The 15,164-nt window shown below is 37.7% G+C and overlaps 2 protein-coding genes across 2 annotated transcripts; one reads left to right on the top strand and one right to left on the bottom strand.

The window, feature by feature from the left end:
• Nucleotides 1-356: 356 nt before the first annotated feature.
• Nucleotides 357-10,077, top strand: LOC113730327 (UTP--glucose-1-phosphate uridylyltransferase 3, chloroplastic-like). Its single transcript, XM_027254959.2, has 17 exons — nt 357-1,482; nt 2,351-2,531; nt 2,897-3,046; nt 3,190-3,351; nt 3,462-3,634; nt 3,706-3,772; nt 4,417-4,583; nt 5,390-5,548; nt 6,345-6,436; nt 6,536-6,630; nt 7,544-7,621; nt 7,782-7,877; nt 8,258-8,332; nt 8,409-8,500; nt 8,585-8,747; nt 9,051-9,111; nt 9,649-10,077. Exons 1-17 carry the CDS (start codon nt 731-733, stop codon nt 9,759-9,761), a joined length of 2,676 nt encoding a protein of 891 aa, XP_027110760.2. The 5' UTR covers nt 357-730; the 3' UTR covers nt 9,762-10,077.
• A 649-nt stretch (nt 10,078-10,726) lies between these two features.
• LOC140036542 (U-box domain-containing protein 1-like) lies at nt 10,727-13,041 on the bottom strand. The gene has a single exon (XM_072078377.1). It carries the CDS (start codon nt 12,919-12,921, stop codon nt 10,858-10,860), a length of 2,064 nt encoding a protein of 687 aa, XP_071934478.1. The 5' UTR covers nt 12,922-13,041; the 3' UTR covers nt 10,727-10,857.
• Between the last annotated feature and the right edge of the window lie 2,123 nt (nt 13,042-15,164).

Here is a 15,164-nt window from a genome sequence, read left to right on the forward strand (position 1 = left end):
AATTTGGTGTCTTTCTGCATGTATTTATTCTGCCATAATGCAAGTCCTATGCAATGAAATAAAATTGTGATGTTTATCTTTAAAAAAAAATGAATTTGGTTAATACTAAATCAGTAGATGATGCATTAGTAAAGTCTTATTTGAGCCGTCAACACAAGTTAACTCAATATGAACTACTTTCTCAGAGTCTCTTTTGAGAATCATGCCTTGATCTGCAGCGATGGTTGAAATTCGATCCATCTAAATTTTCTTTTTAACTAAAAGAAAAAGAAACGCGTGCTCATTTAGTCATATTATTTTGAACCCATTAGAGAAAGAGTCCCCCTACACCTACACATGTGATATGGCCAAACAAACAAGGATGCCAATCCAATCTCCAGCGCAACGTTGAATGGAACAGGCCGAAAATACACCAAACCAATCAACATCTCACAACTCAGATGAGGCTCTGCAACAAGACTACTGGTCGATTGGAGCAGCTATTGGATACTTGGGGGGTGAGGGGAGAGTATATCCTTGCCGCATCTCGTTTTATCCGCTCCCTCTGTGTGTTTCCGTTAAATTATTAGCGATAAAAGTAAAAGAAGAAGGACAGAGGGATTGATTGAGGCAGGCAGCCCATCCTGTCTAGTGGCTACTCTACTCCCATAATCTTCCCACAAACTCAAAACACGCACTGCAAAGTGCATACGCACGCAGACGGGGCTGGCTCTGGCTACTTAGAGCAGTAATGGCGGTGACGCCACTGCTTCACCACAACAGCCCCCTCCTTAATAATTCAAAACCTTCACCGAAGCCCCCTCTCACGCATTTCTTGTCATCGTCTTACCACTCTTCTTCTTCTTCTTCTTCTTTTCTTCTTTCATCAATTAACTACTCCCCTCTTACTTCCTCGTCCTTTTCTTCTTCTTCATGCCCTGCTGTATCGCAACCTTCACCGCCATGTCTCCGCGTTTCCACCGCCCCCGTTGAGTACGCCTCCGGTCCAGCTCCCGAATTCGATTTCCACCTGGAACTCGCCAGACTCAAAGCGCTTGGGTCCAACCTTTCTAACTCTACTTCCTTGCCAGACAAACTTCAAGTCCTTGACTCCGATTCTAGGGTTAGGTTCTTCTTCAATTCCGCTTCCGGTAAGAATGAGTTGTTTAGGTTTTTTGAGAGCTTGAAATTGGATGACTATCCAGTTTATTTGCTTAAGTGCGCCGTTGCGGCCGGCCAAGAGCACTTGCTGCGTGGGGATGATTTTGACGAAAGCGGAGATTTTGATTCTCCCTCTTCTTCTTCGGCCAGCGCATTGAAGAGAGCACTATATGCACTGGCGGAGATGGTTGACAGTTGGGATGTCACTGGTGAGAGCAACAAGGTGGGTTTGGCAAACAAAATCTTGGGACACGGAGAGGAAGATGTTAACGCGTTCAAGTTACTGCTGAAAACCCTTGGAGACGTTGAGCAGTTTTATGATTGCATTGGAGGTATCATTGGGTTAGTTTCTCCTTTTCATGGTATACTACTTCTTTGGTCCTTACTCATTTCCTCTTATCTTGTGTATAGTTAGATTCGGATGCGACTAAACAGGGTGGAAGCCTCTAATCTGATGCCTGAAAACAGAGTTTTAGGATACCTCCAATGTGATATCGGACAAACACAGTTTAGAATGTCTACACTCCAATGCAATAACTGACAATTTCTATTAGCTGCCATCCAGGCGTAAATTACGTCCAATCCAATGGAATGACTGAAATCATGGTTTACCTCTTTGGGATCTTTAAGCTCAAAAATAATTGGAAAAGCACTCTAGAATAGGAACTAGAGTGCCAGCTTTGTATACGAATACTTAAGTTTATTGTGGAAAAACATTTATAAAGTTTTCAATGTCTTGTTTAGTCATATACGTTGTATCAGGTATTCGACTTCTTCTGCAACCCATAGTTGATGCTGGTACTCTTAAATCATTATATTGCTAGTTTGCATATTAGTTGGCTACATTTGGCAGTTTCTAGTTTGTAAATATGTGATTCTGTAACAAATGCCAATACTTTAGAGTTATTAATGTCTGCTGCATTCTGAAGTTCTCATGCTCATCAGTTGAGTTTTATTGTGGATGAACAAAATCAACAGAAACAAGGTGTGATTTCTTAACAAACTCGGGAACAAAAAAATTTTTATTGGGGGTAAAGTGTATCTGGTCCACACTCATTTTTCTATATTTTGCTCCTAGTCATTTGAGATGTTCAAGAAGTGTCTCAACTGTTCTGCCGAAGATGTTAAAGGTCCACCAAATTTCAGTGTATAAGTGATATTGAGCTTAAACTCTGTCTTGATGACCAAATGATGCTACTAACTGTTTCAGATATCAAATAATGGTTCTGGAGCTTCTAGCCCACTCTACATGTGAAGAAAAGGCAGTCAATTGGTCCCAGCACAATAAAAGTTCGTTGCAGTGCCAGTTTATAGAAATTCATCCTCCTAAAGTACTTGATCTCTCTCAAGATACCGAATATGCATCTCAAGCAGCTCTATGGGGTATCGAGGTAGGTGCTTAATATACGTTAATGCTTTTTGCATACCCTAGTTTGTGTGCTTAGTTTAAAAGATGTATGATTTTTTTTCCCACATTAAGTTATTACATATCATGGTAGACATGTATTTGTTCATTTGAAAAATCTATAATTACTACTTTTCTTTGGAGGGAGTTATTGTATGTAAAATCATGGTGGAGAAAAAGAGGGGACGTGAATAGTTTAAAAACTAACTGTATTGGGTATTTTTGGTACAACATAAAGTGAGATAAATTGTTTATGCCAAAGCAAGCTCGCTCCCTTTATATCTAGTAAGATATTCTGGATCAGAAAGATGGCTGTAGCTCATTTTGTTACAAAATTTGATTTGTCTCCAGGGTTTGCCAGAGTTGGGAGAAATCTATCCTTTTGGAGGCTCCGCTGATCGGCTGGGATTGGTGGACCCTGACACAGGTGAATGTCTTCCTGCTGCTATGCTTCCTTATTGTGGAAGGACATTACTGGAAGGTTTAATAAGAGATCTTCAGGTAGGGAAACAGTGTTTGCTGAGCTTTGGAAACTTAATATTGATTCTGGTTTGTTAAGGAAAATGGTTAAATTTTGGATTGAACATGAAATCTAATGACTTCTATTTAGCATGAAACTGATTTGATATTTTATTTACTGGCAGGCAAGAGAGTTCTTGTTCTTCAAGTTGTATGGAAAACAATGTATTACTCCTGTAGCTATTATGACCAGTTCTGCAAAGAAAAATCATGAACGCATTCTGTCACTATGTGAAAGACTTGAATGGTTTGGAAGAGGAAGATCTAATTTTCGACTTTTTGAGCAGGTTTACAATGGAAAAAAGATGGTTTATTCTAAGTTAGTTTTAGTTAAATTGCTTTTTACAGAGATATATGATTGCTGTTGCATGTTGTCATTTCAAATTTCTGCTCGCAGCCTCTTGTTCCAGCTATTAGAGCAGAAGATGGGCAATGGATTGTTCGTGGACAATTCATGCCAGTATGCAAGCCTGGTGGTCATGGTGTGATTTGGAAACTTGCCTATGATAAGGGTGTATTTCAGTGGTTTGGCAATTATGGGCGTAAAGGTGCGACTGTTCGGCAAGTCAGGTACTGCTGCAAGAGTCCATAGATTGTTGAGTTTGAACATTGGGGCATATTTGACATTGATGACTTTGCAGTAATGTTGTGGCTGCTACAGATTTGACTCTCTTGGCTTTGACAGGAATCGGTCTTCGACAAAGGAAGGTAGGAATTGAATCTTTTGTTGGAAAATACATACAAATGTCATAAAGATCTCTGTAGTAAATTGACTGAGATAAATGCTTTAAAAATTCTGGTTGCAGCTAATTGTTGATGTATTTTTTTTCCTCCTCTTTTGGGGCATAGTTTGTTGTTTTCCATTTTCCTGGGGCAGAGGGAAGGAGGATGGGAGGTGTTTACTACAACTATTGCCGTCGTGCAGTAAATAAGTACCCAATTTTACTCGTGTATGCATCTGTCATGAATTACTTTTATCCATTTCACTGGAAGTATTGTTCCTTATTGACAGACCACATTGAAAAAGAAATATTCTCATCCAAGTGCAGTTGTGGCTGAATATGAATCAAATGTAAATCAGCAAGAGCCACAGTTATGTCAACATATGTGCCTTTCTTCCAATTTTAAGCCACTTTGGAGGAGCTCTAACACTAAAAGGATTTCGATTCTTATATATGCTGGTGTTACTTCTGATAGTGCAACTGAGCATAGTAGGATTTTACCAATCTTTTATCAAGGAAGCCATGTCCTCTCTGATTTTTGTGATAAAATAATTTCTTGGAGGGATGCTTGTATTGTTTTTCTGATATACTAATTACTAATGTTCTGTTAGTTAACTGCTATTATTTCAGAAATTAGGCTTTGCTTCGTGTAGAAGAAACACAGGGGCAACAGAAGGCATAAATGTCCTGATCGAGAAAAGGACTCTTGATGACAAGTGGGCATATGGTTTGTCATGTATTGAGTACACTGAATTCGATAAATTTGGATTTATCAATGGACCTCTTTCTTCTAAGAGGTACTTTTCTTCCTGTTGTTCTTTTATAGCATTACTAACATATTTAACCTTTTTTTGTTCATGTCAAAATTTGACATCGTTTCCTTTTTCCAGACAATCTATTTAAATAAAAGTATGCTCCAACTTTTTTCCGAGTTTGACACATTTCTTGTCATTATCATTAAATGCCCATCTCTTCATCTGAAAGAGACATGAAAAATTAAGAGTCAAACTTTATCTAAAAGATCATCTGGTGTCATACTAAGACTTTTTAAAAGGTGGTATTGCATGGTAATTGAGGTTGGTATCCAAGTTTGTCACTGCCCTTACGTATGATGCATATTTGTGATTTAAAGACTTCCTCTACGTTGCTTAATAGCCTGATTCATTATTTATTGACAGTAAAACTATATTGGTGTAAACACGGCTGGGGAGAATGAGAATTTTCCTTTTTTTTTTATCATCTCGCTTGCATATTCTTTTTCTTTTCAAAGCTTGCAGTAGCATAGCAACAAGGTGTAGTAGTCACACTGAATATTGAACTTCAGATGATGATAAGAAATTATTCTGTGTGAAATGGCAGGAAACTTGGAAGAATGATTAACTAGTATCTTGCTTTTCACTTATTTCTGTCATAGGATAGTTTTGTGTGCTGACATGTGACCCACTGTTTTGCAATGTTACTTATAGTTGACCATTTGGTTCTTGCTAGTTGTTGGTAATTCTCTCGGGGATTGTTCTTTTGTCTTGATAATCTGTTTTACCGTAACCTCTTAGCAGAAGATGATAGAGTATTTTCCAACCTGAACCTTTTTCCTTTTGTGAAGTTTGGAGGCAGACTTTCCAGCCAACACAAATATCCTATATGTAGATTTGCCTTCAGCAGAGCTTGTTGGATCGAGTAAAAATGAAACCAGCTTGCCAGGCATGGTACTTAATGTGAAGAAGCCAGTAAGATATGTTGACCAGTTTGGCATGACGCACAGGTATGCAGATAGGTCTTCGTAGTGTTATTTTATTTTATTTTTTAATATAATGAATCAACATATCTTCTCTTTTCTTCTGTTGCACAAACATTGGATACTATAATGACTGTGTTTTCTTTTTTTTTTCTTTCCTTCTTTTGGTGGAAGAGTTAATTTGAAATCTACTTGTTTGCTATATCCCTTGCAGAATTGCAGCACTTTATTTTTGAATTCTTCTAATTGATTGCTTGTTATAATGCTGGCATCTCTTATTTTCTCATATTGACTTACTAAGTGTGCACTGTATGTGATGCGGGTGTCTTTTTATTCTTTTATCGAGTTGTAGATCAAATGACTAAGAGCTTATTTTCAACAGCTTAATATCCTATAGTCATCGATTTACTTAAGTAGTTCAATATTCTGCTTATAGCTAACAACATTACCAGGTAAATGATGGCATCAAACATTAATAAGCTATATGGTTTATCGTTTTCTAGAAAAGGAAGAATCAAAATTTATAGCTTGTAAACCAGAGCACACACATCACTCCTTTAACATGGGAGTGAAGTTTAATCTGTTTACCAGGTGTGGAGTGTAAACCCCCATTGTTCCATTGAATCCAAGAAGTTGTATGAGGATGATTCACAATATTAGTTTTAAAGGATTTGGTATAATATTCTGACCTGTCAACTTTGAGGCATGTGTTCTTTTTCATCCACGTCTGGTTCTCTTTTGACTAACATTGTTAACACATTCCTCTTTCAATAAGTTGTTATCAGGATACTCTCTTTAATGCTATGGCTTTTTAATTGTCCAGTGTTTCTGGTGGCCGTCTGGAATGCACAATGCAAAATATTGCAGATAATTTTTTAAACACTTACTCATCTCGATGTTATGAGGATGTAGAAGGTACTTGAGTGTTGACATCTATTATATGTTGCATTTTATCAGTTCTTGGGATTATATCTCCAGGTATGATTGTGATATAGATTCTGTTGATGACTGCAGAAGGCCTAGATACTTTTATTGTTTACAATGAAAGAAGGAAGGTCACATCATCTGCTAAGAAGAAAAGAATGCATGGGAATAAATCTTTAAACCAGGTGTAGTATCTTGATATCATTTCTCTTTTTTTTTTTTTCTTTTCTGGATATATTCAGCCTGACATTCGCTGCCTGTTGAAACTAGAATTTAAGGTGTCGATATACTTTTATGATCTTATGTGACTATTTTTCTCATTGTTGTTCTATATGATGATAGAATAAGTTAGAACATGTCCTTCCTTTTTAGGAGTTTCTCCTAACTAGTGGTCCCAAAATTTGTTAATTTAGGAGATTGTTGATAATGTCTTGCGTGCAATCCACGACAAAAGTTCATACTCATTAACAAAACTTAAATCATTGATAACATAGAATTGGCTTAACTTGGTTTGCCTAACTGCCACTACTTCAAATGTTTGTCTGTTTACAATGGTGGCATTTCATAATTCATACTGTGCAGTTGTTCCTTCTTTTGTTTCCCTGATTTTTATATCAGATTTAGGCAAACAGAAACTTAAAACTCTTTATGGCTTAACACAATTTCACATTAGAAATTTGTAATCTGGTTTCCTTTGTCCCATTCTAACCATTTACTTGTAGTTTGGAAGTTTCATCAGGTTTAAGCTTTATTTGGTCTAATCGAGAGTACGACACTTTAAGAAAGTTGCAACCAGATAATTATCTGAAATTGGTTAAGTTGAACTAGTTATCATTGTAGAATTTTGGGATAATCATGCACATTAGTTTCCAAGGCCCTGCATTTTATTTGTCAAATGATCATTTTGTGCCTTTTTCCATTTTGCTAATGTCTTTGCAAGCTTATCCAAAATAAAGGTTAATCTCTAAACGTTTGATTTTTAATCTCTTGTTTATGCTTCAGTTTTCCAATTCTGCCTGAAATTTCTGAAGTTTGGATTATGGAAAGTCTTGCATTGTATTACTTATATCTAGAATGGTCTTCATTGCTTTCTTGCAGACTCCAGAAGGTTCTATACTGGATATCATGCGTAATGCAGCCGACCTTCTCTCGCACTGTCAGATAAGCATCCCTAAGGTATTATTAAGAGGAGTATCACTTATAATGTTAGTGCTGAGACTGCCTAATTTCAGATTTGTTGCTCTTCTAATCGGATTCAATGTTATGCTTATATAGTATGTCTGGTTCTAACTCTCTACCTCATGTTTTATTAAAGCTATGATTCATCATTCTCCAGATTCTTGGTAATGAAGATTATGTTGACTCAGGGCCCCCATTTCTTATCCTGTTTCATCCTGCTTTAGGCCCTCTTTGGGAAGTCACCAGACAGAAAGTAAGTCTCAATGAACTGATACAATTTGGCTTTCAAACAAAACTGGTTTTTCTCTTTTTGGACTGCTTAGTGCTTGATAGATCTTTCTAATGGAACTTCCAAACTGAGCTTCAACTTGATGCTCAATGTTCAAAAGATCGATTCTTCATGACAGCTTATTTCCTCCTGTTGTTGGGCAACATAACAGGATTCTTTTTCTTTCTTGTTTTTTTGACCTTCTTTTAGTTGTGAAGATCCTTCATTGATTAAAAATAGTTCACTAACCTATTGTATTGCATATTTCATGGTCAGAATTATTAAAATTTCATTTAGAAAGACTTTGCTTTATTTTATGTAATGAAAATATATAGCATCAACCATAAGTTTATCTGTTATATCAGTTTCATGGAGGTTCAATATCAGTGGGTTCCGAGTTGCAAGTAGAAGTTGCAGAGTTCTTGTGGAGAGATGTGCAGGTCAGATACCTTGGTTGATAGTGGTGATTCCTCCTTGTCAGTTTGCTTATCAGCTGATTTATTTCTTTCATTTTAGCTTCACGGAAGTCTGATAATTTTGGCTGAAAACATCATGGGATCTATGATCATTAATGAGAATGGCGAAACATTACTGCAGTATGGGAAGAGGTGCAACTGTTTGCTACATCTTTCTTCTTCTGAAGAATAATCATTGCGAGACAAGTAACTTTATAAGTCACTTTGCTCATGCAGGTGCGGAAGATGTAAGTTAGAAAATGTTAAGGTAGTGAACGAAGGAATTGACTGGAATTCAGGAGACAACTTGTATTGGAAGCATGATGTGGACCGGATCGAGGCTGTGAAGGTTATACTCCATGGAAATGCTGAATTTGAAGCAATGGATGTCACCCTGCAGGTAAATTCATGTGGACCTAGTGATTGTCGTTTATGCATATTTTTCTTGTCTGCAGGGGAAGTAATTTAGGATGCAAAAAGTTGCATTTTTTAGCTTTATGAAGCTTTACCTTAATGATAAGGATAATGAAGAGTTTCAGAAATTTAAAGGGATAAACCAGTTCAAACGCATTCCTTATTCCGTAAACATCCAGATAAGAGAGTCAACTCCTTGTTAACGAGCATCTAGTGATGCTTAAATAGTTCTGCCAAAGGAAACTTGTCTCCTCATACTTTGTACTTTGTTGTATGTTGTTGGATGTAGGGCGATCATCTGTTTGAAGTTCCTGATGGCTACAGAATGAGGGTTACCTCTGGGAAATCAGGTACGACAGTTACTTTACTGTTATATTAGTGTAAATCGCTTCATTTTGTATGAATACACTTTTTTGATGTTTCACAAGGCTAGTTTTATGTTTATGTTTATAATGTCTGTAACATGTTGTTTTCATCAACCTTCTCAGCTGCTATATATAAAGGATTGCATTGTGCATGCTGCAAGTTCCAACTTGTGAGCAGGATAAGTTGCAGATGTATTTTTGTCTAAGATATTTACATTTACTGCTAAATACTAAATTTACAATAAGAATCCTACCATTCTCAACTCTTTGCGCTCCAATTGAATAGGTGCAACAGATCCTGCCTTTGCTAGATTTCCTCATCTTACCCATGCAATAAACTGAAAACTATTTTTTGCCTTTGTCTGTTCTCTAAGTGAGACAAATGTATTGCTATGCATTGACAGTCTTGAAAAACACATCCTGTTGTCCTGTGTCCTATTGAACTCTATTTTTTCCCTTCTTTAAATGAATGGCTTTCTTAATATTGATCACACTGTATCGTACTCGTACTTCTGATTTCAGGTTTACAAGTACAACTAAGAGCTATTGAAGAAAAATGGGTGGAGTCTGGAAGCTGGTTTTGGAGCTATAAGATAGAGGGCACTCATATTCAATTGGAGTTGGTGGAGTTATAGAAGACTTGCCTCATTTCACTGAATGTTTTGTGAATCATGGTTCACATGAACTTATGCTCAAATGCTGATTATAGTCCCTCCCTGAGCTGGTGGGTTGAACAGAAGTTCAACCTGTCCTGGTCTATAGATAAGACACACAAAAGCAAATTGAATCCCTTGTTGTTGAACTAGTTATCAATTTTAGGGATAATATGTTCAACAAGAGTGGAGATAGTCAGTTACAGTATCTGTTGTTGTTTGTATCTTCAGAGTAAAGCATGTACAAGTACATTTTATGATTTTCAGCAATAAAAGCTATTTATCAGTTCTTTTCTCACGATGAGCTTGAAATTCAACTTCAAGAATAATTTAAGGTTATCTTTTCTTCTACTGACAATTTTGTAAACTTAAACTTGGGGGGGAATATGCTTCTAGTATTGTCATTTTGTGCTTGCTTCTAGTATTACTTTCTGCAGTTTATTTTTCCGTCTCTGGCATGAAACGTACAAGAGAAATCCCAGTTGTCTCTTTCAACGTTATTTACTCTTTCGAATGCTGAGTTTTACTGACACAATTGGACTACTTTGTTAGCCTCCTGCATATAACCTGTGATGGAATAAAACAAATTGCCATTTAGTCTCCTTAGGAGCAACAGCGGTTCTGGTTGTAGCATTTCTGTCGTATGTATAGTCAGCTCAAAGGTCAATTTTTCTGAACTGTTGCTTTTTAACGTCAGGTTCTTGATATAATTTTTCTCGAGCATGGAATTTTTGCTGTGTGGCTGGCGTTAATTGGTGATTTTGATCCTTTTGCTCTCATACGTACCCTATGCTCTGCTTATTGACTTATCAGCTTCACTTTATTGGCAATTAGTAATGCGTAACATATTTTGCTTCAGGTATCTTGATCTCAATCTCTGTTTCTATATTAATTGCTTTCTCATGCAGACAGAACCACTAGAGTTTGCGTTGACAATTTTGTTGGTCTAATGAGAAAATTACGAGGAGATTCTTTATTGAAGCACAACTGTAGGATACCATGTGATGAAGTTAAGCCGCATGGCAGTTTCGAGTCAACACAATTTACATTTTTGTTTAGCAATCTAGTTAAATCTGTGTTACCCAACAGGATTCCGAGATTGAGAACAGCATCTATTCAGTATCCTAAGAAGAGCGTCGGCTTTTCTTCGAGCTTTTAAAGATCCATCTGCAGCCAAGCTTTGGAGCGATGGAATGCTTCGCGGATTCATTAACAGCTTTCTCGCAACATCCTCGCCACCATCCTTGCATAGCCCGACCAGCAGAGTTATCGAATTCTCCTTTCCCTTGGAAGATCCAAATCTCAGGAGATCGATAAGAAGAGGAACCAAGATCCTACTCTTCCTTAACTCTTCTAATCCTTCACTGCATCCAAGCAGGAGGGCAAGCACGCCTAATGCATCATCGGTGATCCCAGCCTTGTCATCTAACAACAGGTCAATGAGCAGTGGAACTGCTCCAGCGAGAACGACACTGACCTTATTAACATTGTAAACTGCAAGGTTAAAAAGTGCTATTGCTGCATCTCTTTTCCCAGCTGTAGTCCCTTCTCCTAGGAGCCGAACTAAGCCCGGAATGGCTCTAGGACGGGCTCCAATGAATATCTTGTAATCGTCTACTATGGACAAACTGAAGATTGCTGCTGCTGCATTTTCTCTTGCCTCCATTGTTTTTCCTGATTGTAAAACGTCAATTATGCTGTCAATTGCACCAGCAGACATAATCAACGTCTTGTTGTTATCATATATGGAAAGGTTGAGCAGAGCAGTCACTGCATTTTCCTGGATTCTTGGATCATGAGAATTCATCAGAGTTACAAGGAATGGAATAGCTCCTGCTTCTGCTATGATCCTGCGATTGTCCATGCCAGTTTTTGCAAGTAGCCGAATCTCGTATGCTGCCTGTCTCTGGATATCTGGTGATCCTGTCGCTAGCTTCCCCACTAAAAACTCAGCCGTCATTTTGACTGCATCTGCTGCAGCTTTACTGGCAGAAATATGATCTACTGCATTTGCACATAATTTTCTTTTACTACTACTTCTTCCCAAATCTGAAGAGGATAATGCAGATTCCACCACTGGAATATTATTCTCCTGGCACCATTGATGAATCAGACTTTTCAACACGTAATTGGGTATGAGGGCCATGTGTATCAAGCGTTGCCCACTTTTTGGGCATGTATGATGACCTGAATTAATCCACTGTGCGATTGAACTTCGATCATAAGTATGGCCAGATGCGACTATGACCGGGTCCCTCATCAAGTCAAGTGATATTGGGCAGCGGTATTCATCAGGGATGTTGAGAATCAGTGATTGGGAAGACGAGGGCTGATCGTAACGGTTAGTAAGATGAGCAGTGGGTAGGTTTTGATCCTCCCTGATCTTCTGATTTTTTTCTTCGCTGAAGATCACAGTTTTTGATAAGGAGACCAGGGATATCAGATTCTTGATGTTTGAGACCACGATGAGTCCACCTGTGCCTGCCTGCTTCTCAGCTTCTGCCTCTAGCTTTGAAATCTCTTCTTCATAATCTAAGGGGCTTCTCAGCCCAATGGTGCCTAATATCTCTTTGACTTTACCATAATCAGAGGAACCTTTATTCTTGATGTTCTTATCAGCTCTATTGGACATAAGTTGAAGAAGCTCATCTCTTCTCTGAATCTCTCGGCGGTCAAGGAACAATTCAACCCTTTTTGCCTGTTTGTGGAGAAGCTCGACTTGCTCCCTGGTGTCCATTGTAAGATTAAGCAAGCTGAGGGGAAGGATGTCCAGTGCTCTTCCCATCTCCTTGACTACTACATAGAATTGATTCGAAACAAACTCCGTTTGAACTAGATTCCATAGAGAACTTCCTTCCTTGCAACTCTCTATCAAGAATTTCACTCTTCGTATAACAGAGAAAAGCTCTGTAAGGCATAAGACTGAGGATGGAGGAAGGGTGCCACTTGTTTCTTGAATCTCTTCAAACAAGGAAGAAAGAAGTCTGATCCTGCTTATCATCGTCGATATGTTTTTAACCTGTACAGAAGGAAATTTTTCGATCGAAGTAACCTCGTTAGAGATGTGGATCAGTGATTCCAGCAAACCCCCAGCGGGAAAAAACCCTGAGGAGACCATGAGAGGAGGTAGCGACCCATCCATTGCTTTGCAATGTTCTGAGAGTCCTATTCATTCTTATTTTGCGCGATCAACAAATTGTCAGGCTATAGAAAAACTGGACGGAACATTCCCCGTTTTGGAAAACAATTATAATAATGCTATGGGATTTTGGCCATTTCTGTTTGTACTCATTATGTAGCTAACAATAAGGTGGCTGGTGGGAGAAGAAAGCAGTCTCTCAATTTGCTGCCACTTGGAGGGGGAGGGAAAACTGGCCTGCCGTATGAGTCATATTCCTATCTAATCTTTTATTGGGGGTTCAAACATGCTGATCTATTCAAAACAGCTTTGTCAAGGCCTTCGTTCGGTAGTTGGCAGCCATAGAGTCTTTCCAATACATTGTCAAGTTACCATATTATTTAATTAGGGAATGTCTAATTCCAGCTGCTTAGGGGTAAAAGTCCTTGGACTGTAATGCTTGTACTCTACTGCGTAACCTCAACATATGAGGTCATGACAAGAACATTAGATATGAGATCATGATAATCATAAGCTTATGATGATCTTGACGTAACAGTAAACAGACAACAGGGTTGCACTATGACGAGGGATGAAAAGTTGATTCTCTTTGTTGCTCATTCTTTCGCAATTACTACTTGCTAGTAGTGGGATGGCACCTGAAAATCAGAACATGTATGGCTTCATGAACTCAGGGTCTTTGCATGGTGATATTGCGCATCTCCTAGCAGATTGTCTTAGATGAGCTGATAAGAAACTTGACGCTTTTAGCTGCTAAGTGCCCATGTCACTAGAGTCCGCTAAAAACTTCACAGAATCGGCCAGAAGCAGATTAGGGACACATCAGAATGCCCGTTTTGCAGTATACAGCAAAATTAACCGCATTGCCGAATGGATCTGCAATATTATATATTTAGGAAACGTATCCCAGTCATGAAGTTGTACATTTGTATCTTCTGAAGTCTCAAGTAAAAAGCTTAAAGAAAGGAAAACTCATTTGACTTTGAGTGCAGCCGAATAGCAGCAGCTTCGGCAGAAGATGAGACAGAAATGCATGCGGAGGTTAAAAGTCTTAGAAGAATAAAAAGGTACGTACTGTAGTTAGTACGAGTCTCAAAGTATGAACTGGATGTGATGATTTATTAAGCTATTGCACGCGTGGAAGAAGTAAGCAGGACGTCTCAAATAAATTCCTTGATTTTTTGTTTGATCACTAGCTGCTTTTTCAGTAGTTGATCGAGTCTACTTCAAAGGATATGAAAAATTTACTGTGGAAGTGGGGAGGCTAGTTGAATGATTTTCTGTTGTTTTTTCAGACCTGAAAACGAATAAGAAACGTCATTTAAGACAGGCCAATCTGGATAAGCTAGCTAGAGATCTTGTATGATATCAGGTTATCATCACCGCTCACCATTTGGCTTCTGTCTATTGGATTTCTTGGTTGCTTTAGAGTTCACCAAAAAGAGCATTCATGTTTGTTTTCTTCTTCGTTGATCGAGTCCGTCAAAACCCAAAAGCCACTGGTCAACTCTTGAGGGTGAAAATTCTGGAGGCGCAGCAGAAGAAAACGGCTTTTATTATTCTTCCTTTTGCTCCATACAAATACGCCTACCAATAGAGTAATTTTATGAAATACGTTTTTTGGGAAAAAAAAACACCTAATCAAATAAAATAGAGTAATTTTTTATATACGGTAAGTATATACACGAGTTGGTTTAAATACATTTTACGTAATCTAATATCAAATTTGATATTCAATTTTCAGTATAAGTGACATATGTCAATACGTCTGTTAGTATAAAAAAAATATCCACTACACTAAAATCTAAACAGTAGATAAAAATTTAATTTAGCAAAATAATAATGCATTCACAAATGTATCTTTTAAGGAAAGAACGAACTCATCAAATGCAATTTTTCACTATTCAGGAAGAAATTCAGAAAACACCATTTTTGAGAATCGATTTAAAAAATCCCACATTTTGAGAATTCACTCTAAAAAAACGCACATTATCAAATTTTCATGCTTTGTCATCACAATTCATTTGCATTTTGCGACCAATGATGTACTTACAAAGGCCCTCTGTCTGTATTCACTATTTAGTCAACTAAAGAAAGACTCTTAGTCGGTAATACCACTTTGGCACTCCAATATTTTGATATATTTTTGTGTTAGACAAATTATATTACGATTTTGTCTGTATTAATTGTTATAAATATCATTACAATTTTAAAATACCCTTATCCAATCGATTTAAAAGCGCACA

This window comes from Coffea arabica, chromosome 2e (assembly GCF_036785885.1).
Source record: "Coffea arabica cultivar ET-39 chromosome 2e, Coffea Arabica ET-39 HiFi, whole genome shotgun sequence".
In the NCBI taxonomy this organism is placed as follows: domain Eukaryota; kingdom Viridiplantae; phylum Streptophyta; class Magnoliopsida; order Gentianales; family Rubiaceae; genus Coffea; species Coffea arabica.